At 39.7% G+C, this 21,353-nt stretch overlaps 1 protein-coding gene across 7 annotated transcripts; it reads left to right on the top strand.

Moving 5' to 3' along the window:
* The first annotated feature begins 416 nt into the window (after positions 1-416).
* Positions 417-21,043, top strand: LOC307017686 (NACHT, LRR and PYD domains-containing protein 12-like). 7 transcript variants are annotated; one of them, XM_079647378.1, is made up of 14 exons: positions 1,048-1,077; positions 1,247-1,343; positions 1,572-1,647; positions 3,618-3,713; positions 5,309-5,544; positions 6,118-7,900; positions 9,334-9,507; positions 9,935-10,108; positions 12,315-12,491; positions 12,907-12,947; positions 13,143-13,183; positions 13,557-13,603; positions 14,588-14,712; positions 17,270-21,043. In XM_079647378.1, exons 3-14 carry the CDS (start codon positions 1,622-1,624, stop codon positions 17,692-17,694), a joined length of 3,345 nt encoding a protein of 1,114 aa, XP_079503504.1. In that variant the 5' UTR covers positions 1,048-1,077; positions 1,247-1,343; positions 1,572-1,621; the 3' UTR covers positions 17,695-21,043. The 7 variants fall into 7 exon arrangements, with proteins under 7 accessions (XP_079503507.1, XP_079503506.1, XP_079503505.1 ...); XM_079647380.1 differs by lacking the exon at positions 1,247-1,343 and having other exon boundaries at positions 419-1,077; positions 3,598-3,713; XM_079647379.1 differs by lacking the exon at positions 1,247-1,343 and having other exon boundaries at positions 419-1,077; positions 3,595-3,713.
* The last annotated feature ends 310 nt before the right edge of the window (positions 21,044-21,353 follow it).

The following is a 21,353-nucleotide window of genomic DNA, read 5'->3' as shown; positions in this document are numbered from 1 at the left end:
TCACAGGCGTTCTCTTTAACCTATTACATTTCACCTCATTCTCCAGAAGCCAATCAACGAGCTGCAGCCAAACTATAAAATGGTTCTCCTCTCTCCTGCAGTCAGCTGTGATTTCAGGTGTTCATGCACCTTATCATATGGTGTCAATAAATGTTCAAACTAAATGAATTCTCTCCTGATTGAAACATCTTGTGTTGAAATAAACAACTGCAGTTCAAAATAAAAAGTGAATTGCCTAATATTTTTGTTGTGGAATCAATTAATTTCTTTCTTTAAAGGCAAAAACATCGGAAAGCTAAGAAAAAAAACAATTGAATACAATATATTTGAAGTGACTTCATTTATAAATGGTTGTCAACTTAAACACGTGTGTTCACAATGATGGTAATTAAGTACATAACTTAAAATTCCTTTTAAATCATGTGGTAAAACTAATCGGAACAACTTAATCTTTTGAGTAATCAACTTAAAAACTTGCGTTTATGCCACCAATTATTAAGTAAGTGGTCATTAAAAACACCTCTGCTTGTAGAGGAAAAGCCTTCTCCCCTAACTCAAATAACTTTGTTGGTTTAACACAATTTCATTAGAAGTTGTCATAACTCAATAAACATCGATGCAAACTGTTGCGTTGATTTTCTTTGTAGAGCCAAAGCATTTGTTTTTAGAGTGCAGATTATTTTAAATGTTTAAGATTAACTAGGATCAAGTATTTATTCATGTGTTGAGGCAGTTCTCCTCTTTAAACTATATGCCTTTAAAAGCCTCTTGGATCAGAAATGCATCGTCAAAAAGCCGTTTATCTGAAAAACTCATGGAAAGTTGACTTTTTAGAGATTCATGGTTCTCACAGGACAAAGCTACACACATATATAGATCTCATATAATCTGATTTTTATCTTCAATAAGTTTGTTTTGCTTGTTTTTAGCTGCATGTATATTCCTATCTAGATGATAAGGCTGATTATGAAACAAAGGGAGGAGCTGCAGACAGTTAGGGAAGTTGAAAGTGAAATTATGAAGTCAGACTGCCAGACGCCATTACACACTTCGACAGAGCAGCAGGAGCGAAACAGGGTGAGTGTTAACGAAAGGCTCTGCTGGGTTTTAAAGACATGAATCATTTAATCTGTTATACTTTATGTCAGAAAATATTCTGTAAACAAAAATATATACTTCCTTTAGTCGAAGGTGACGTCTTCAAATGTTGGGAACTGTTGTCATTTCCTGCTTCCTCATTTATCAGAATTACATAACATGCAACAGCACAGTCAAAATGGAGAGCAGCCCGTCTGAAGTCTGACTGATTTGTTGTATTTAAACAAAGTTCATCATTAGGCAAGGCAAGTTCATTTATGTAGCAGCTTTCAACAAAAGGCAATTCAAAGTGCTTTAAAAAATGAAAGACATTTAGAGCATTAAGAAACATATTATGAAATGGCATTTAAAAACACTAATTTAAAAGCAAAGATAATAAAACATGCAGATACTCACCGTGTTAAACTCACCGTTTAAGCGTTTTTTCCCGATATTTGGAGCATAATAACTGAACGCTGCTTCTCCATGTTTAGTTCTGACTCTGGGGACAGAAAGCTGACCAGTCCGTGAAGACCTGAGAGATATGGATGGTTCATCATTTAGCAGGAGGTCAGAAATGTATTTTGGGCCTAAACCATTCAGTGCTTTATAAACCAGCAGCAGTATTTTTGAAATCTATTCTTTGACACACAGGAAGCCAGTGTAAAGACTTCAGAACAGGAGTGATGTGATCCACTTTCTTAGTGTCAGTGAGGAACCAGAGTAAAGACTTCAGAACAGGAGTGATGTGATCCACTTTCTTAGTGTTAGTGAGGAACCAGAGTAAAGACTTCAGAACAGGAGTGATGTGATCCACTTTCTTAGTGTTAGTGAGGAACCAGAGTAAAGACTTCAGAACAGGAGTGATGTGATCCACTTTCTTAGTGTTAGTGAGGAACCAGTGTAAAGACTTCAGAACTGGAGTGATGTGATCCACTTTCTTAGTGTTAGTGAGGAACCAGAGTAAAGACTTCAGAACAGGAGTGATGTGATCCACTTTCTTAGTGTTAGTGAGGAACCAGAGTAAAGACTTCAGAACAGGAGTGATGTGATCCACTTTCTTAGTGTTAGTGAGGAACCAGAGTAAAGACTTCAGAACAGGAGTGATGTGATCCACTTTCTTAGTGTCAGTGAGGAACCAGAGTAAAGACTTCAGAACAGGAGTGATGTGATCCACTTTCTTAGTGTCAGTGAGGAACCAGAGTAAAGACTTCAGAACAGGAGTGATGTGATCCACTTTCTTAGTGTTAGTGAGGAACCAGAGTAAAGACTTCAGAACAGGAGTGATGTGATCCACTTTCTTAGTGTTAGTGAGGAACCAGAGTAAAGACTTCAGAACAGGAGTGATGTGATCCACTTTCTTAGTGTTAGTGAGGAACCAGAGTAAAGACTTCAGAACAGGAGTGATGTGATCCACTTTCTTAGTGTTAGTGAGGAACCAGAGTAAAGACTTCAGAACTGGAGTGATGTGATCCACTTTCTTAGTGTTAGTGAGGAACCAGAGTAAAGACTTCAGAACAGGAGTGATGTGATCCACTTTCTTAGTGTCAGTGAGGAACCAGAGTAAAGACTTCAGAACAGGAGTGATGTGATCCACTTTCTTAGTGTCAGTGAGGAACCAGAGTAAAGACTTCAGAACAGGAGTGATGTGATCCACTTTCTTAGTGTTAGTGAGGAACCAGAGTAAAGACTTCAGAACAGGAGTGATGTGATCCACTTTCTTAGTGTTAGTGAGGAACCAGTGTAAAGACTTCAGAACTGGAGTGATGTGATCCACTTTCTTAGTGTTAGTGAGGAACCAGAGTAAAGACTTCAGAACAGGAGTGATGTGATCCACTTTCTTAGTGTTAGTGAGGAACCAGAGTAAAGACTTCAGAACAGGAGTGATGTGATCCACTTTCTTAGTGTTAGTGAGGAACCAGAGTAAAGACTTCAGAACAGGAGTGATGTGATCCACTTTCTTAGTGTTCGTGAGGAACCAGAGTAAAGACTTCAGAGCAGGAGTGATGTGATCCTCTTTCTTAGTGTTGGTAAGGACTCGAGCAGCGGTGTTCTGAATCAGCTGCAGCTTTCTAATAGATGTTTTAGTGAGACCTGTGAAGACACCATTGCAGTAGTCCAGCCTACTGAAGATAAAAGCATGGACACGTTTTTCTAAATCCTGCTGTGACATTAGTCTTTTAATCCTAGATATGTTCTTTAGTTGATAGTAGGCTGATTTAGTAACTGTTTTAATGTGACTGTTGAAACTCAGGTCAGAGTCCATGACTACACCTAGATTTATGGCTCTCTCTGTTGTTTTGAACATTGCAGACTCAGCGCTAACTTTTATTATTAGGATGGTCTAGATTGACATAATGTAATTGTGTTATTATAATCTGCGTGTGTGTGTGTGTGTGTGTGTGTGTGTGTGTGTGTATGTGTGTGTGTGTGTGTGTGTGTGTGTGTGTGTGTGTGTGTGTGTGTGTGTGTGTGTGTGTGTGTGTGTGTGTGTGTGTGTGTGTGTGTTAATTCCAGCAGTGTTACTGGTTTATCTCCAGACTGGAGAAGATGAGTGATTGTCTGTCTCTGAAGAGTGACCCGTCTGAATGGAAACCTCCAGACTTCAGGGATGAACCTGGACCCTCAGACAGGAAGTAAGAGTTTGTTTCTGTTTCTACTCTAACCTGACTGATAATAATCTGATAATCTGAACTGTTGTTTTATTATTACATGAGCGAACAGAAACTCTGTAGAGTGTAGTACAGAAATGTAGTAGATAGAGTGGTGCAGTGACGCGTCCTAAAACCCGGAGGTTTTGGGTACCTTCCGGTTCCCTCGACAAAAACGCAATGCAATATCTCCTTAGGATTTAGGAAAATAGCTGGAAATAAGGTCTGTGGTTGAGACACATTTAAGAGAAGGATCAGGTTTTGTTTGGATAATCCCCACATGTCTACCCTACTTTTATATTTTTCTAATCATAAATCTAATCGATAGATGTCTACCCTCAGAAAGTAGACATGTGGAAATTATCCGACTGAACAAAATGTGATCCGTCTCTTAAATGTGTGTCAACTACAGACCTTATTTCCAGCTATTTTCCAAAATCCTATGGAGAAATTGCACCACTCTATTAGAGTAAAGATTTGCAGTAAAGTACAAAAAGAAACGCAGTAGAGAACAAAGTAAATTACTCTAGTAAAATAATTATCTCACTCGACATTTAGAACTTTGTGTTGAGCAAATCAAATACAAACATGTAAAACTTCACAAAGGAATTATAATTACAACAACCCATCAATAAAGGCAGTAAAGTACAGTAACAAGGACAAAGAGGAGAGTTAACAATATTTTGGATATTTCAATATGCTATTATCATCAATGTATCCGTGTCATGAAATGTTTTTAAAATGACAATAATATTTGAAACAATATAAATCTTCCAACAAATGAGTTTTTTAGATGTATTAGATGTTTATTAATAATAGTAATTTCCTGGTGAGCTAGTTGTGTTTAGCATTAGCAGATGTAACTGATTACATGTAGAGTCAATACAAAGACACACATTTGTACCTGGCAACACGAAGGAAATGAAGAAGTGAAATTCATCACCTGTGTATTCACACAACTGGAAAAGTTACTACTTGAGTGTAAAGTTTGTGACGCTCTGTTACAAAAACCTGTCAGTGTTGAGATCCTGCTCCTGTGGTCTCTGACATACTGAGATGAATCAGAAAAGGGAACGTCAACACCCAGAGCTCTACAGCACCTCATGTTAAATCAGGGTTATTCATGTACCTGTATAAACCAGAGACTGTCTGTGGTACTAACAATATAATAGCTGCTGTTCTTATGACTGGATGGAGTTATTTTGAGTGTTGATGGAGCAGCTACAATGTTAGCCTAGCCTAGCCTAGCTAAGCTAGCTATCTCCATTCAGGAAACATTTAAAGTGTTTTGCTTGTTGTGTTGCAGACAGACCTGACAAAGCATCAACTCAGGCTTTTTACAAATCAATATTATTATTATTTTGTCGGCCTCCTTTCCATATGTTTAATGAAATTAATTCACAGCACATCTATGCAAATTGGGTTCATAGTGCTGTAGTGTACCAGATTAATTCAGCTGATGTTATTAATCCAGACACAAAGCTGTGTGATTTAGTAATTATATTCCACCTTGTTGTACCATTGGTGAGAATCAGCTCCACTAATGTAAAGTGCTGTAAAGGATGTGTTCCTCCCCACAGAGGGAAGAAGAAAAGTCCTGTTCCTGTGGAGGAGCAGCTGTCCAGCTGTGCTCTGTGTCAGGACGTCCTGAAGGATCCAGTCTCTACCAGCTGTGGACACTGGTTCTGCAGACAGTGCATCACCTCATACTGGGAGCAGCAACCTCCACTAGGAGACCCCTCCTGTCCCCAGTGTAAAGAAAGATTCAGAACCAGGGCTGAACTGCAGACAGCCAGTCAGAGCAGAACTGTACAAAGTAAGAGGCCGAACACATACAGCATCTTTACCTGGGCGCTCAGGAAAGCATTAGCCCTGCACAAACATTTACGTAAGATATCTGCCAGCTAGTATTTGTTGGTTCCATCTGGAGTCTTCATGTCCAAGATTTTTCATTTGAATGTGTGTTTCAACGCGGCTCCTGGGCTGCAATAAAAAGCTGGAAGGCGAGACGAGGGGTATGAATATAATAATAGTTTATTCATAATAAGCAAGCAAGTAACGGAACCAGCAACAGATCCCAGAGGCATGGAGAGAGTGCCCAGAGGAGTGAGAGAGCAACGTATCCGGCTTGGCTCCCCTTGTAGGCTTCCAGCAGGTGCAGCTCCTCAGCCACTGGAACCTGCCATCACCCACAAACACACACAAACAGACGGCATCCCACGTGGTGTGGAGGGGTCGTCACAATGTGCGTTTTGTTTAGTGTCGTGATGTAAACTATAGACATTAGGTTTTATAAAAATCATGACACTTTAAACCATTTTTTTTTTTTATTTAATCATCAGATTCTTAAAAGCATTTTCTTATTCTCACATGTGTTCTTCTCTTCCAGCAGATAGTGGTCTGCAGGAGGTTCTAGATGAACATAGGCTCAGTCTGAGGAGGAGATGTGAACGTGTGACTGAAGGAACTGATCAAAGTGAAACCCTCCTCAACAGGATCTTCACTGAGCTCTACATCACACAAGGCCTGAGTGAAGAGGTTAATACCCAACATGAGGTGAGGCAGCTGGAGGCAGCTTACAAGAAGAAGCCCCTCCATGACACTCCAATCAAGTGCCAGGACATCTTTAAAGCCTCACCTGACCAACACACTCTCATCAGAGCGGTCCTGACCAACGGAGTCGCTGGAGTTGGAAAAAGCTTCTCAGTGCAGAAGTTCACTCTGGACTGGGCCGAGGGTTTGGGAAACCAAGATGTCAGTCTGGTGATCCCGCTCTCCTTCAGGGAGCTGAACGTGATCAAAGGTGAGCAGTACAGTCTTCTCAGGCTGATGCATGTTTTCCATCCAACCTTACAGAAGCTCACAGCAGAGCAGCTGGCTCTCTGTAAAGTGCTGCTCATCTTTGACGGCCTGGATGAAAGCAGACTTTCTCTGGACTTCAGAAACAATGAGGTTGTGTCTGATGTCTCTCAGCAGTCCTCAGTCAACGTGCTGCTGACAAACCTCATCAGGGGGAAGCTGCTTCCCTCGGCTCTCGTCTGGATAACTTCCAGACCTGCAGCGGCCAATCAGATCCCTCCTGAGTGTGTGGACAGGGTAACAGAAGTACGAGGCTTCACTGACGCCCAGAAGGAGGAGTACTTCAGGAGGAGATCGAGTGATGAAGACCTGTCCAGCAGAATCATCTCTCACATCAAGAGCTCCAGGAGCCTCCACATCATGTGTCAGATCCCAGTCTTCTGCTGGATCACTGCTGTAGTTCTGGACAACATGTTGACTACAGACCAGAGAGGAGAGCTGCCCAAGACCCTCACTGACATGTACTCACACTTCCTGCTGGTCCAGACCAAGAGGAAGAAGCAGAAGTATGAAGAGGGACATGAGACGAGTCCACAGCAGCTGACGGAGGCTGACAGGGAGCTTCTTCTGAAGCTGGGGAGGCTGGCGTTTGAACATCTGGAGAAAGGAGACATCATGTTCTACCAAGAAGACCTGCAGCGCTGTGGTCTTGGTGTCACCGAGGCCTCGGTGCACTCAGGAGTTTGTACACAGATCTTCAAAAGAGAGAGTGTGATCTTCCAGAAAACAGTCTACTGCTTTGTTCATCTGAGCATTCAGGAGTTCCTGGCTGCAGTCTACATGTTGCATTGTTACACCAACAGAGACACAGAGGTACTGAAGGACTTCCTGCAGAGAGATCAGGATTACTCATCCCTGGATGTCTTCCTGAAGAAAGCCATGGAGAAATCCCTCAGAAGTAGAAATGGCCACCTGGACCTGTTTGTCCGCTTTCTCCACGGCCTCTCTCTGGAGTCCAACCAGCGACTCTTAGGAGGCCTGCTGGGTCGCACAGTAAACCAGCCAAAGATCATCCAGAGAGCCATCAACAACCTGAAGAAGATGAGAGGTCCTTCCTCTCCTGAAAGGAGCATCAACATCTTCCACTGTCTGACAGAGATGAAGGACCTCTCAGTACATCAGGAGATCACAGAGTTCCTGAACTCAGAGAACAAATCAGAGAAGGAACTCTCTGTGTTCCACTGCTCTGCTCTGGCCTACACGCTGCAGATGTCAGAGGAGGTTCTGGAGGAGTTGGACCCGAGGAAGTACAACACATCAGAGGAGGGACGACGGAGACTGATCCCGGCTGTGAGGAGCTGCAGGAAGGCTGTGTAAGTCCAGATGTGATTAACTTTATAAATAAGTGTAGATCAGAATTTTGTTTCTTCAAATAAACACTATACAAATGTTTGATGTTTTAAATACTTTGAGAGTGAAATGAAATGATCCTAGTTATTCTATTTATTTATAATAATGTGACATTTTACATTTCAAAGTCTTCTCCTCATATTCTTTGTGTGATGGAGGCGACATGTCAAACAAATGAAGGACTTTAGAGGTTTTCTCACAGCAGTATTTACAGTTATCAGTGAATGCAGTTATTAATATATCATTGAAGTTTCTTGAATATTAAATCAGATCTGTTTTTACCACAATGCTTAAGAGTTTAAAATAAGATCTCTTATTAAATGAAATTGACGTGAGAATGTTAAAAGTTGTTCCATCAAATTCAGTAAGTTAACCTGTTAAGCCCGACAGACCCCGGTACCTGGGCCCTCCCGCAACATCTTGCAGGAAACAGTGTCTGAGGGCATGTTCATTTAACAAATGTTTTATCGATCGATGGGTGCAGACATTATCACTCAATGATACGAACTCGCGGAGATAATAACAAGAACAGACATCAAAACATATGGCGCTAGGTAGCTAAAAACGCTAACATGGCTCACCTGTGTCGTAGTCTGATCAAAAGTGGTCTTCAATGGCATTAAAATGATAAAAACGCTGCTGAAGTTAATCCATAGGTTAATCCAATGTGTCTGTCACTTTGAAATGATTTCTGATAATCCATGAGCAATAAACCTGCTTTTCCGTTTCTAGATTTCAGAGCTAGAAATAGCTTCACTCTGGTGTAAAACTGTGTGCGCGAAGCCCCCACCTTTTTGTTTTAGCATGTGTGTGAGTGGGGAGATTCCCCTTCGATTTTATTGGCTCTAACGGTCAGAAAGAGATGTCAATCACCAAAATTGACGAATGGGTTCTAGAGAAACGGTATAACCCCCATTTCCACCCAAATCACCTCAGAGGTGGAGTTCATTTTTGCTAAACCTCTCTAAAAAGGTCAAATGTCACTTCTTTTGCATCAATCTTGATACAGGGTACTTATTATATGTTGTACTTTGGATTCCTAAATCTTTTAGTCTACTAACTCATCATCCAAGGGTAGTTTTCACTATAAGTAAAAAATAATATTTGGACGGACACTATAATTTACAGTTTTTTACCATGTTCAATCTGAATTTTCTTTAAAAATAAAAAACATCTATATTGATTCTGACTTTTCCACATCCAACTCACAGGTTTGTTACTTTGAGAAAAAAGATTTATTAATTTAACCCTTTTAGAAGGGAAGATATGGTCATTTGTTCTGGGAATGTCATTTTCGAGCCTGAGACCTGAAAAACAGGCGCAGGGCTTAACTGGTTAATAAAATGTTTCCTCTGTTTTTAGACTAACACAAGTTGTAATGTATGTGTTATTATAGACTTACTATCTGTAGACTATCAGAGACTGACTGTGAAGTGGTGGCTTCAGCTCTGAAGTCTGGCCCCTCCCATCTGAGATATCTGGACCTGAGTCACAACGTTCTGCTGAAATCAGGAGTGGAGCTGCTGAGTTCTGGACTAAAGAGTCCAAACTGCAGACTGGAGACTCTCAGGTCAGTTCACTGACTGCAGTTCATACAGATCTGTTTGTATTTATGATTTTCTGAATTTGCCCGAAGACATTTTAATGCTTTCATTTTTGTCTGTATTTCCAAATGGAAATGGAATCCAAATGTTAAGAATAACAAAGATCAGAGAAGGTAATGTGGGAAGGAGAGTTTTTGAGCTTCCACAGACCCACCCTGGGATCCATGAGTCAGTGGAGATGCTGTCAGTACTGAGGAGCTGTGAGGGAGATCAAGGAGTTGTTAAACATCTGATGAGAGAAACTGCTGCAGAGAGTTCCAGATTATCAGGGATTGGTTTCTACATCTTCGCTGAAATTAAAACATTGTTCAGCTCTGAACAGATTAGTAAACCTTGAGTTATTTCTAACAGGAACCTTGTTTTCTAAAGTAACATCATGTTTTCTTTATTCAGACTGAAGAACTGCAGGTTGACAGAGATCAGCTGTTCTGCTCTGACCTCAGCTCTGAAGTTCAACCCCTCCCATCTGAGAGATCTGGACCTGAGAGACAACAAGCTGAAGGATTCAGGAGTAGAGCTGCTGAGTGATCTTCTGGAGAGTCCAGACTGCAGACTGGAGGCTCTCAGGTCAGTTCTCCATCTTTAACTTCTGTGCTGAGATGATTATGTGAGAGTTGTGTTGACTCTGAGCTGCAGACATCAGGCTGATATCACATTGATCCTCACGGAGTATCTTAACCCTCTACAGTCTCAGCCCTTTGTTCATATTGTTGGTGTCCTGGTCTGTTTCAGTAAGAATGCTTGTTTAGCCTCAGCCCTGCACTGCACTCATGTTGTATACATCTTTGCTTTTAAGACAAACTGAGGTGTCAGAATCTAATTCTAATGTTACATGAATGTATAAATAATAATAACACCATTCATCTGACCATGCAATAGCCTCAGAAAGGCTAAACAAGGTTAAGTTTAAGGTTAGTTTATTTATAAAACACATATCAGACACAAAGGCCATTCAAAGTGCTTTACATTGGCAATAACACATAAAACAATCAAATCAAAATAAGTCGAACAAAAAGACAATTTATAAAAAAGATAGAAAATAGTTAAAAAGAGACATTGTAAATAAACAAGTGTCTCAAGGTTTTGTTGAGACAGGAGTTTTTACAGTCTGGCTATGTCTTGTAGATGGTAGTATGCTGATTTTGTATATCCTTTTTTTTGGTCAATGTATTGAACATGTCAGAAACAAAACAAACAACAATAATTATAATAATTATAACAAAGAGAAGCGGGAAAAAAAAACGTTCAAGGTACAAAAAAACCAAAAAAATGAATACTCAAATAGTCTCTGTCATGTGACATAAAGCAAATCCACAGGTGCAATTAATACTAGATAACATAAACATAGAAAGAGTATATGAAACTAAGTTCCTTGGTGTGGTTCTAGACCACACAATCAGCTGGAAACCTCATATCACTCATGTAAAAGCAATATTGGGAAAAGCCAGACACATTCTGGACTATAACTCATTGTATACTCTATATAACACACTAATATTGCCATATCTGATTTACTGTGTGGAGATTTGGGGAAACACGTACAAAACCAACCTACAGCCGTTATGCACATTACAAAAAAGGGCTATAAGAGTAATCAATAATGTTGGATATCTTGAACACACTAATGTATTATTTTTGAAGTCACACATATTGAAGTTCACTGATCTGGTTAAATTTAAAACGGCACAAATCATGTACAGAGCAAGACATAATCTACTTCATAGGAAATTAAAAACATTGTTCATAGACAGAGAGAGTGGGTATCATTTGAGAGGAAATCTACATTTTAAACAAATCAAGGTCAGAACAACTCTGAGAAGTATGAGTATAACAATCTGTGGGGTGACTTTATGGAATGGTTTGGAGCAGGAGTTCAAACAAAGCACAAGCATCATTCAGTTTAAAACGATGTACAGAAACACTTTTTTGAAAAACTATGAGAATGAAGAGAGGTGATTGAAGATGAGAAATTATTGTATATGTATGTATAAATGTAAATGTATGTAGGAATAACTTGCAGAAATTATTTAAAGGATAATCATTGATTAGCAGTAAGTAAGGGGTGGGAATGAATAAGCATTTGCTTCCTCCTGCTCCCTTTCGGACACATATGATTTATTATTATTATTATTATTATGAATATTTTTGTTGAATATATAAATATTATTATGAATATTGATAAATACTTTATTCTAACATTACGGTATTCTGTTTTTTACATTTATTATTTTTTATTTGTTTTTTTAAATCTGTTCGAAATAAAGATGGAAATGAAATGAATGAATGAAATGTTCAAAAGAGGCAAAAAGAAGCTTAAAAACGTTTCTGGTCCTCCTCTAGCGTACATTTTTCTTGAAAATAAAGATTAGGTCATCAGCATCCGTGATATTGAATTCATTGTTTTAAAAAAACTATTGTTTTGAACAAAACAACCTAAAATAAAAATGTTTTACAATGACAAGAAATAACAAGCATCACTTCACAGATCCTGCTCATTCAGGGTTTGGTTTCTAAATAATAGTTTTAGTTTAGATAAACTTGCACAATCTTTCAGCTCATCATTACAGTTATTCCACAGATCAACACCTTTTGTTGAGATGCAATGAAGTTTGGAATTTGTTCGTACGGATGGTTTTAAAAAAATCTCTCAACATGTGCATGCCCTCTCTCCGTGTGTATTTCCTTTGATGTGTATTTTGAATTTGATTAAACCTTGAGTTATTTCAAACAGGAACATTGTTTTAGGAAGTGACATCATGTTTTCTTTATTCAGTCTGAGGAGCTGCAATTTGTCAGGGATCAGCTGTTCTGCTCTGGCCTCAGCTCTGAAGTCCAACCCGGCCTCCCATCTGAGAAAGCTGGACCTGAGACAGAACAATCTGCAGGATTCAGGAGTGGAGCTGCTGAGAGATCTTCTGGAGAGTCCACACTGCAGACTGGAGACTCTCAGGTCAGTAAGGGGTCTCTGCTGGTTCAGCAGTATTGTATTAAACAAAGGGATGTGTTTCTCACACTGGGGAATCACAACAGATCTCTCTCTCTTTTTATACCATATATACCAACAATATATTGTAAGCTGAAAATGCAAAGCCACATTTAGTTAGTAAGCAACTTTCTAACAGACATATGGGATTTGACAGAAGAGTGGAAAAGGTTTCCTGTCAGGTTTTTAGTTTCTAGATTAATGAGCAGTTACTTCCTGTCATGCAGCTGAGAGCTGTGGCAGTCAGTCGTAGTGTTTGCAGAGAAGATATGATGGGATGTAAAGCATGAGATCAGTCAGGACTCTGAAGCTGACTAACTCAAAGAACGAACAATTATTTTAAACTAGGTCCAAAACTGTTGGATTGTGTTCATCCCTACAGGATCAATGGTGAGACGATCACAGCCAAGAAACAGAAGAACTGTGAGTAGTGAAACCATCCTCCATTCATCAAGATATTGTACATTAAAATATGATCTTAAAATGTCCTTATAGTACAACAACAATATATTTGAGTTCCATCTTGTTACAGCTCTCTTTAATCATTTTTGGCTGCTAATGTTTCTCTTTGTTCATGTTTAATTATTATTTTTCTCTGTTACCTCTTCTCTCCATCAGGTTACTCCGATGTGGAACAGGAAGTGACGACAGACATTAAGGTGAGAGCGGAGCAGTTGTACAGAGTGAAGTATATATATATTTCACCACTGAAAGAAATATTATTATTATTAGGGCTGTCAAGGAAAACGCTATTACGCGCGCAATTGATCTAGAAACCTTAAATTATAATTTCCCGCCCCAATGTGCTGTGATTGGCTGGTACTGCTGTGACCGGGCTACAGCGGCAGACCGGGTCACTCAGCCATACGTCACATGTTAACCTGTTGATAACCCATGACAGGATCCAGTCGAATTTAAAAATGTTTTTCATTTGTCTTACAATGTTCTGGAATTGTGGTTTGTGTTCATCAAGCAAGAGTTGTATTTGATTTTTATAAAAATAACTAACTTGTGTTTCCGTCATACTTCCAGGCTTCAGTTTCCTTCTCACCTGAACACACAAATGAATTTTCATACAGGTAATCCTATTACATTAATGTCATGCTTTTCACCATCAAATATTGCATTCAATCTCATTCCAGCAGAATATAATGCATCTATGTTTAAGATGGTATACAGCAGTGGTTCTCAATCTTTTCGAGTCACGCCCGCTCAGAATAATCTGGTTAGTGACATGATGTTTCATGAGTGTGAGCTGCACCAGTTTGTGTGGAGTTAATTGGTATGCATTTGCCAGTTCGAGCCTATATACAGTATGTCTGCTTCAGATGTTAGAACTTGGTCTTCCTGCGAGGCCGTCCAGTTTCCCTCTGCGCTTTTGTCTCGGTAACTCCTTGGTGAACTGAAGTGGTCGGCAATGAAGGCAGTACATTCTCTGGCCCTGTCACAACATCATTTCAGCCCGATGGAGGATCCTGATCTTCTTCTAAGGAATGGATGCACATCAGCTGAGGAAGGCTTTCTTCCCCCTCTTCTCCAAGACGTTCAGCTGCAATGCTGACGATGATCGTTGTCATTGCTTTCAGCTTACTATCAGCCTTTTCCTTTACCGCTACCTCCAGAATATGGTCATCTTCAGCAAACTGATTCCACAATGAAGTCATGTTTTCTGCAGGCCATTTGACCCGCTCCTCTTGGACTCTGAGCTAGAGGGATGAGTTGGCAACACTTGGATGTTCCGGGCACTATGTGGTGACTCTGGGCCTGGCACCTACATTCACCATATAAACGAAACGAAAACAGTTAGCAATACATGCTGCTGGTGCATCCATCATGAGAAAAAGAAAGAGGAGGAAGCGTTTTGAGGGGAACCCTTGTGGTGATATCTGTGAGGAGTTCATGATTGCATGGCATTAGTCTTGAATGTTGCTGAGAGAGAGCGGACTGATCCTCTCGATGTTATCAGTCTTTACACAGCGGTCAGTTTCCCAGCTCTGCACATGAACACCTGTCATTCACCTGTGAATGCTTGTTGTAGTAACTTGTCCCTTGTGTGTCTACAGGTTCAGGTCTCTTCGTCCAGGTGTGTTACAGTGTGCTTTGACTGGCCTGCTGTTTGTCATAGCTCAGAAAGCGGAGCTGCTGAACAGGACGGTCCCTTTGAAGGAGAGACTCCTCCAAATAGCTGGTAAGCAGGTAGCAGGGCCGCTGTTCAATATGAAGAGTTCTGATGAAGCTGCCATCTGCCAGCTCCACCTGCCACACAGTGAGGCAGAGGATGGTAAAGACATCTGCAGTGTTAACAAATACACTTATATAATGAATAGCGCCTTATACTATCCACTACCGTTCAAAGGTTATAAAGCAGCTTTATTAAACTAATTTAACAAAGATAGCAATTGTATAATTTAGACTTAGACTCTTTACATTCAAATAGTTTTGTCCCCAAAAGAAGAAGAATTAAAGTATTAGAACGTCCATTTAGTCAATGTGTTAAATAGATAAGTTAGATTTTATTTGGGCCCTCTGCAGTCTACTCACTGTAATATTAAAGAGATGGAAAATGGGATTTGTCAGTCTCACAGCATGCTCAGCTGCTAACAGTGCTAACTCTTTGTTACTGTAGTGCTGCTTGAGGAAGAGCTCTGCTAAAGAAACACATTGTGCACTTGACACTGAAACAGGAAGCTGCTCATATGCTAAGCTAGCAGTTGGATTCATTCTTACTTTGTTATCCATCTGTTGCTCTTTCTGATCTTTACACTGTAAGTCTGGCTGAACCATGAACAAAACAAAACAACAACATTTATAAGTAAGACTTTCTACGCCCTAAAAGCTTTAGAAAACTCTTCACACATCTAGAGAATCACTCAGACATGAGACCGGACACACTCAAGCTCTTCTGGCAGCAGATTAAAAACATTTCAGCAGTCTTGGAAATAAAAATAATGAATAAAGTTACGCATAACAGTAAATGCTCACATCCAGAAAGATCACAGGGACAGAACAATAATTAAACATTCCAAATAAAAGATGAATGATATAAACTGGTACATCCTAGTGAGGCTCCAAAGTGAATGACATTAGATTAACATTACCTCTGAACTAAAGTGGTGTGATTCAATATGATGAACCTGCTTTAGAAGCAATGCAACAGCTCTTTGCTTCACAGCGTTGCTCCTGGACGTTCTGTTGTCTGTCGTCCACATCACTGATGAAGGCAGGAGCATCTTTACTACGTTAAACACACAACCTGTAAGGTTCTGCCACTAGAGGGCTCTGCAGTTATCTACAGCAGCGGTTTTCAAAGTGCGAGGCGCGCCTCCCCTGGGGGGCGCGGAAAGCTTCAGGGGAGGCGCAGCGTGAGACACAAAAGAACGAGAAAAAGACGAGTAAAGTGACACTTGCCCATTTGTGGCTGTCTGTGGAAACCGAGTTCCCTTCACCTCCACCTACCTGTGTGAGTGCAGGTTTTCCACATTGACTTTGATCAAAAGCAAGTACCGGTAAAGGCTGCAGCCAGAGTATGATCTGCGTTTATTCCTCTGTGCATCAAAGACGCAGACTCATTGTTCCCACTAAAGTAGGGGTGAGTGTAATAAGGAGGCAAAGTTGACGTTCAGTGTGTTACCGGGAGCATATAAGGATTTATCCACCATGTTGAAAATGTTAAAAAAAATATGTCTTGAGAACCGGCGTGCGGAAATATACGGGTCGTGCTGCAGCTAGATGTGCCTGTCCTCTGTAAGAAGGTGTCGGCGACTGACATGCAAGGAAGAACGGCTGTCCACAGGCTGTTCCAACTTTAACAACTGTATTAACTTCCAGGGTAGTGAATTGAACATGCAATTGTAATTGGGTGTGTGGTATATTTTCATGCACGGACACGCATGTTCCACAACACACAAACTGAACAACACTCAATTTTCCGATCGCTACCAGCGTCCTTGCGATCTTGTTATAATAACAAGTGCACGTTACTGATGCAATATGGTTGAGACCATTCAGGCTTATTCTAGAGGGGTGCAAGGAATAGTCCAAGTAGTGGGGGAGTTTTATACAATATGTTTAAAACATAAAAATAAAAAGGTTTTAAAAAGTTATTGTTTAATGTTTTAAGGAGGTGACGCTACTCAGCCAATCAAATCGGTGCAGTCAGCACGATAGATTCAAACACACACACACAGAGACGAGACAAGAGGAGAGAAACAGTCGGAGTAATTTCAAATGGCGGAAGGTAGACAGCGAAAACAGAGCATTTAATTACATTTTCTCTTACTGGACCTCTTTGAAATGCAATTGAATACCCCTGCATTATAGCAACAACAACAATAATAATAATAACAGCAATAATAATTGGGTGGGGGGGCGCGGCTGTTCTTATGTTCTCTGAGGGGAGGCTCACCTACCCACACTTTGAAAACCCCTGATCTACAGTAAAGCTGGAGGGTGGTGTGGTGGTGAAACAGCGTGGCATCATGGGAGTTGTAGTCTTCAGCTTCTCATGCTTAAGTGGACACGACGGCATTACAGGAGACCGTGATGAAACGTACTGTTACCTTACATATTAAACAAAATATGAATAACACAGGTGTAGTAGTTTTTAGACATTTTAATGAGGAAATGTTACATAAAATAAGTGAACGAATAACCACCCCTGGGAATGTCGAGTTACTTTAATTTTGAACAGATCTGTTTAATGTGATTGTTGGTCAACAAAAGTATTTTCCCTGTTTATCTACCAGGTCCAAGGCAGGATATGTCCCAGAAAATGGTCCCAGAGGACAGAGACCTAGCAGAGGACAGAGACCCAGCAGAGGACAGAGACCCAGCAGAGGACAGAGACCCAGCAGAGGGCAGAGACCCAGCAGAGAGTAGAGTCACAGCAGACCAGTGGCTGTTCTCAGTTCGGCCAGAGTTGGTTCAAAGAGTGACTTCACCTATCCTGAATAACCTTATAGATAAACTCTTACACTCTAGAGTGATCAATGATTCTGAAAAGACGTCAGCCAGCATGCCAACCAAATCCGAAACTGATAGAGCACGAGAGGTGGTGGACGCGGTGCTAAACAAAGGAACTGAAGCATGCAGGGTTCTGATCAAGGCTCTCATTGAGGAAAACAAGTATCTCTACACAGACCTTTGTGGAAAGTGGGGCAGCCCCTGCTAGTTTAGTATGTTGGCACCTGTAACTAGAGATGGGTGTCAGGGACTAAATAGAGTGGTGCAGGGATGACGTATTTTTGTAGGCCGACCCGGAAATAAACTGAGCATGGGTTCCCTCGACAAAAAAGCAATGGGATTTCTCCATAGGATTTTGAAAAATAGCTGGAAATAAGGTCTGTGGAAAACGAACCTGTTTGATAAATGCACGTTTTTGTTCAGCCGGATAATCTCATCCTAATCTAATGTCTACCCTACTTTTATCATTTTCGAATCATACATCTAATCGCAGAAGCAAAATGCTAACGTTATGCAATAAAGGAACTACAGTGCCCCCTCACTTTGAGCATCATTCATCCATCAAAAAGTACAATAAATGTCACAATTATTAAATAACTTTAAATAATTATTTTCCACAATACACGTTACTATGTTTGGATCAGATATGTGGGCAAGCAGTCAAGCAACGGGTAAAAAAAGCCTCAACCCCAAGTGAGATTGTAGTCTTAATGTTGGCGTGTGTGCTTAGCTGTAAACACAGTCGGATGGGTGACCAAAACGTCCCCGTTTTCCGGGCAGAGTCCCCGTTGTCGGTGGCTGATACCCGGTTGAAACTCCCGAAAATGTTCCCGTTTTTGAACGTGCGTTAAAAAAAATAGAGCAAGGTGAAATCAAATTTTACATGTCAGCAAAAACAGTGTGCCTTTTTGTAGCGTTAGCATATTTTTCTTCTTCTACTACTTCTTCAACTACTACTTCTTCGTCTTCTTCTTCTTCTTCTACTACATTCTTCTTCTTTTTTCTTTAATGGCGAATCGCTTCCACTTGGAGCATATATCGCCACCTACTGTTGATTTATTAAATGTTTATATTAAATCCTTGTCCTCAGACCAGTGTTTTTGAGGAACTTGAAGATCAGCTTGTTCACTTCATTTCTTAATTTACTTTCGTATATTGACTTGAAATCCATGTTGTTTGACATCAACACAAAATAAGACTGACAACTACAGATAGCACCACACATGATGGTTACTTGTTATTATTTAGGGCTGCCTGTATGGATCAGGTTTTTGCCAAAGCGAGCCCTTTTACTAGAATAATAATGTTATGTATTATATCAACCGTATTGGTACAATGAGCGACATCTAGTGGCGGATTTTGGAACATTGATTTGATTTTTCTCATGGCAGTTAGACTCTAGAGACAAACCAGGGGACTTTATTTTAATCTGCGTCTGTCCATTTGGTGTAGTGTTTGATCCAATATTACATTTGGTTTATATATTAGTCACTTTCTTATGAAATGCCAGGTTTTAGGCCTTGGTCTGAACATTCAATCCTGGAAATAAAAAAATCAACCAGATTAATATTTCTTTAATCCTGACCTGACTAGAGGTAAGTAAATATGTATAGGAAAAGGAGTTAAGGGATAGAGGAGAAAAGGTTATGGTATAATTGCAGAGCCTGTCCATTTATAAATTGAGGAAATCAATGTTAGTCTGTTAACCAAAGTGCAGCCATCTATCTATCAACTATCTACTATCTATTATTAAAGATCAGAGGAAAATAACAGAATGAAAGGGGTAAAGAATAAAAATAAAGAAGCAAAGAGAGAGCAGTGAGAAGGAAAAAGCTCGGTGTGTCAATTCATTACATTGCCAGTATTTTTCGTTGTTGTGAGAGAGAAAAAAACGCCCCCTCGGATTTTTTAACAGCTCCCTCAGTAATTTCATCCTGGAGCTGGGCCTGGCTCTGAGACGAGGGAACAGGAAGTGGTCAAATGCGAACTCACTTCTGGGTTTTAGGATTCGTCACTGCACGACTCTGTCCGACTTTCTTTTCCATTAACCAGTCTTTAAACACGCTCAGAGCCCATACCGTGTTCCTGTTTACTTCCTCTTTTTCTTCTCCTGCTGTTCCCTTTAGTGATTACTTCCCCTATGTCTTCTTCTGCTGTTCCCTTTAGTGTTTGATTCCCGTCTGTCTTCTTCTGTTGTTCACTAGTGGGTATGTTTGATAATATATAGTTGAGAAGCACAAAGGGAATGTGTATTTTAGGCTGATTTTAGGCAGAATTAGTTCAAAAACCAAAGTATTTAAAGTAAAGTTTGTTTTATCTTTAATAATTTGTTATGCATGCTTTGTGTAACATTGAGCTGTCTTTGGCTCTTTTCTGCTGTAACAATGTAAATGTCCCCTCTGTGGGACGAATAAAGGTATTCTGATTCTGTATTAGACAATATAAAATCTTGATCTGATAAAATAATAATAATAATACATGGGATTTTTATAGCGCTTTTCCTAATGCTCTGAGACGCTTTACAAAAAATCAGAACAGAAGCAATACAATAATTTTTGTGTGTCTTTTTTAATGACTTCTATGACTATTCATAAAAGACTCAAGGAATAGTCAGATTATCTCAATTGAACATGATTAATAAAGAACTTCTCAAGATATTGTTGACACATCTGCCGTTTAAGTGGCTGTGACAGACCTCACCTACCTCTATTAAGCTTACCATTAATAACATTTGTTAAATTGGCTATAATTTGGTTTGATGGAAAGGATGTATGTCTCAATAATGTCTTATCAGACATGTGAAACCAGACATATGAAACTAGAAAGAACATCCTTAACTCTTAACCTATGCACATTATGCATTCTAGAAGGGAAAAAAAAAAGTTCTAACCACAATTCTGAGTTGGTTTTTGACACCTTGACAACGGTTACAATGGTTGACGAAGACAATGAGCACAGGATGCGGACGGACTATGTAAATATTTGAATCAACTTCCTGGGCCAGCGAATCTTAGAGACAAGCTGTGTCTATTGTTATTGTCTCTGTTAATAAATGAAGTCTCTGTTAATAAATTAGAGTATAAAGTTTGCATATTTGAAATGAAATGTTTAAAGAAAAAAACTTGATTGTAAACATGACATTCACAATGTGTTCTGCTTTCATGAATAATGTTCATATTCCCTCTTGTTAAAATTGCATATTATTACTATAAGTCTTTATTTGTTTTATTTTAACTTTACACTTTTAATTGTTCATTAAGTAAAAGTTGAACATATGTGACCTCCTTCTCCCTCAAAGATAGAAAAAGGGGAAACCACCTGATGTGTTAAGAGAAACAAGGGGGGGCTTTAGAGCTTGGGGGGACTTTTATTAGGCTTGATTTTGGGTCTTGGCTCTAGGGGTTCACTCGTGAACCTGTTGCTTTTGTACTTTGAACTTGTGTCCATGTAAAACCATTTTGTATCTTTCTTTTGTTATTTTTTGGATTCTTGTAAATCCTCTATCTTTGCTTAAAAACTTAATAAAACGGGTTTGTACTTTGTACATTTCGACTCAATTCCTGGTCTCTCTCGTGGTCTCTGACGGTATATGCTTGGTCTTAGAGTAAGGTAAGAACACCCTTCCTTGGAAAAGGCTGACATTAGTTGATAATTTGGATTTGAAATTGTTTAAGGGGAATATAAACCCTGCTAAGGTTAAACTATAGTTTCACATTGGTTACTGTGGTTTTGATTGATATTGAAATATGACATGTGCTCTGCTGATGTGGTAATATCACTGCTGTGATATTAATGTTTGACTCTGGCTATGTTTGATATTACATTTGCATTGTTTTAATTGGTATACTGTAACTGGGGATCAAAATT

Source organism: Notothenia rossii (assembly GCF_949606895.1).
Source record: "Notothenia rossii genome assembly, chromosome: 9".
Taxonomy (NCBI): domain Eukaryota; kingdom Metazoa; phylum Chordata; class Actinopteri; order Perciformes; family Nototheniidae; genus Notothenia; species Notothenia rossii.
Note: the sequence above shows the minus strand (reverse complement) of the source record. Positions and strands in the feature narration are given on the sequence as shown.

Excerpts from the sequence above, each read along its gene's own strand:
- LOC307017686 (XM_079647376.1), top strand. The coding sequence starts at position 952 with ATGATAAGGCTGATTATGAAACAAAGGGAGGAGCTGCAGACAGTTAGG. Across the intron at positions 3,714-5,308 it reads CCTGGACCCTCAGACAGGAA|AGGGAAGAAGAAAAGTCCTG; the intron begins GTAAGAGTTTGT and ends TCCTCCCCACAG. Across the intron at positions 13,604-14,587 it reads ACAAATGAATTTTCATACAG|GTTCAGGTCTCTTCGTCCAG; the intron begins GTAATCCTATTA and ends GTGTGTCTACAG.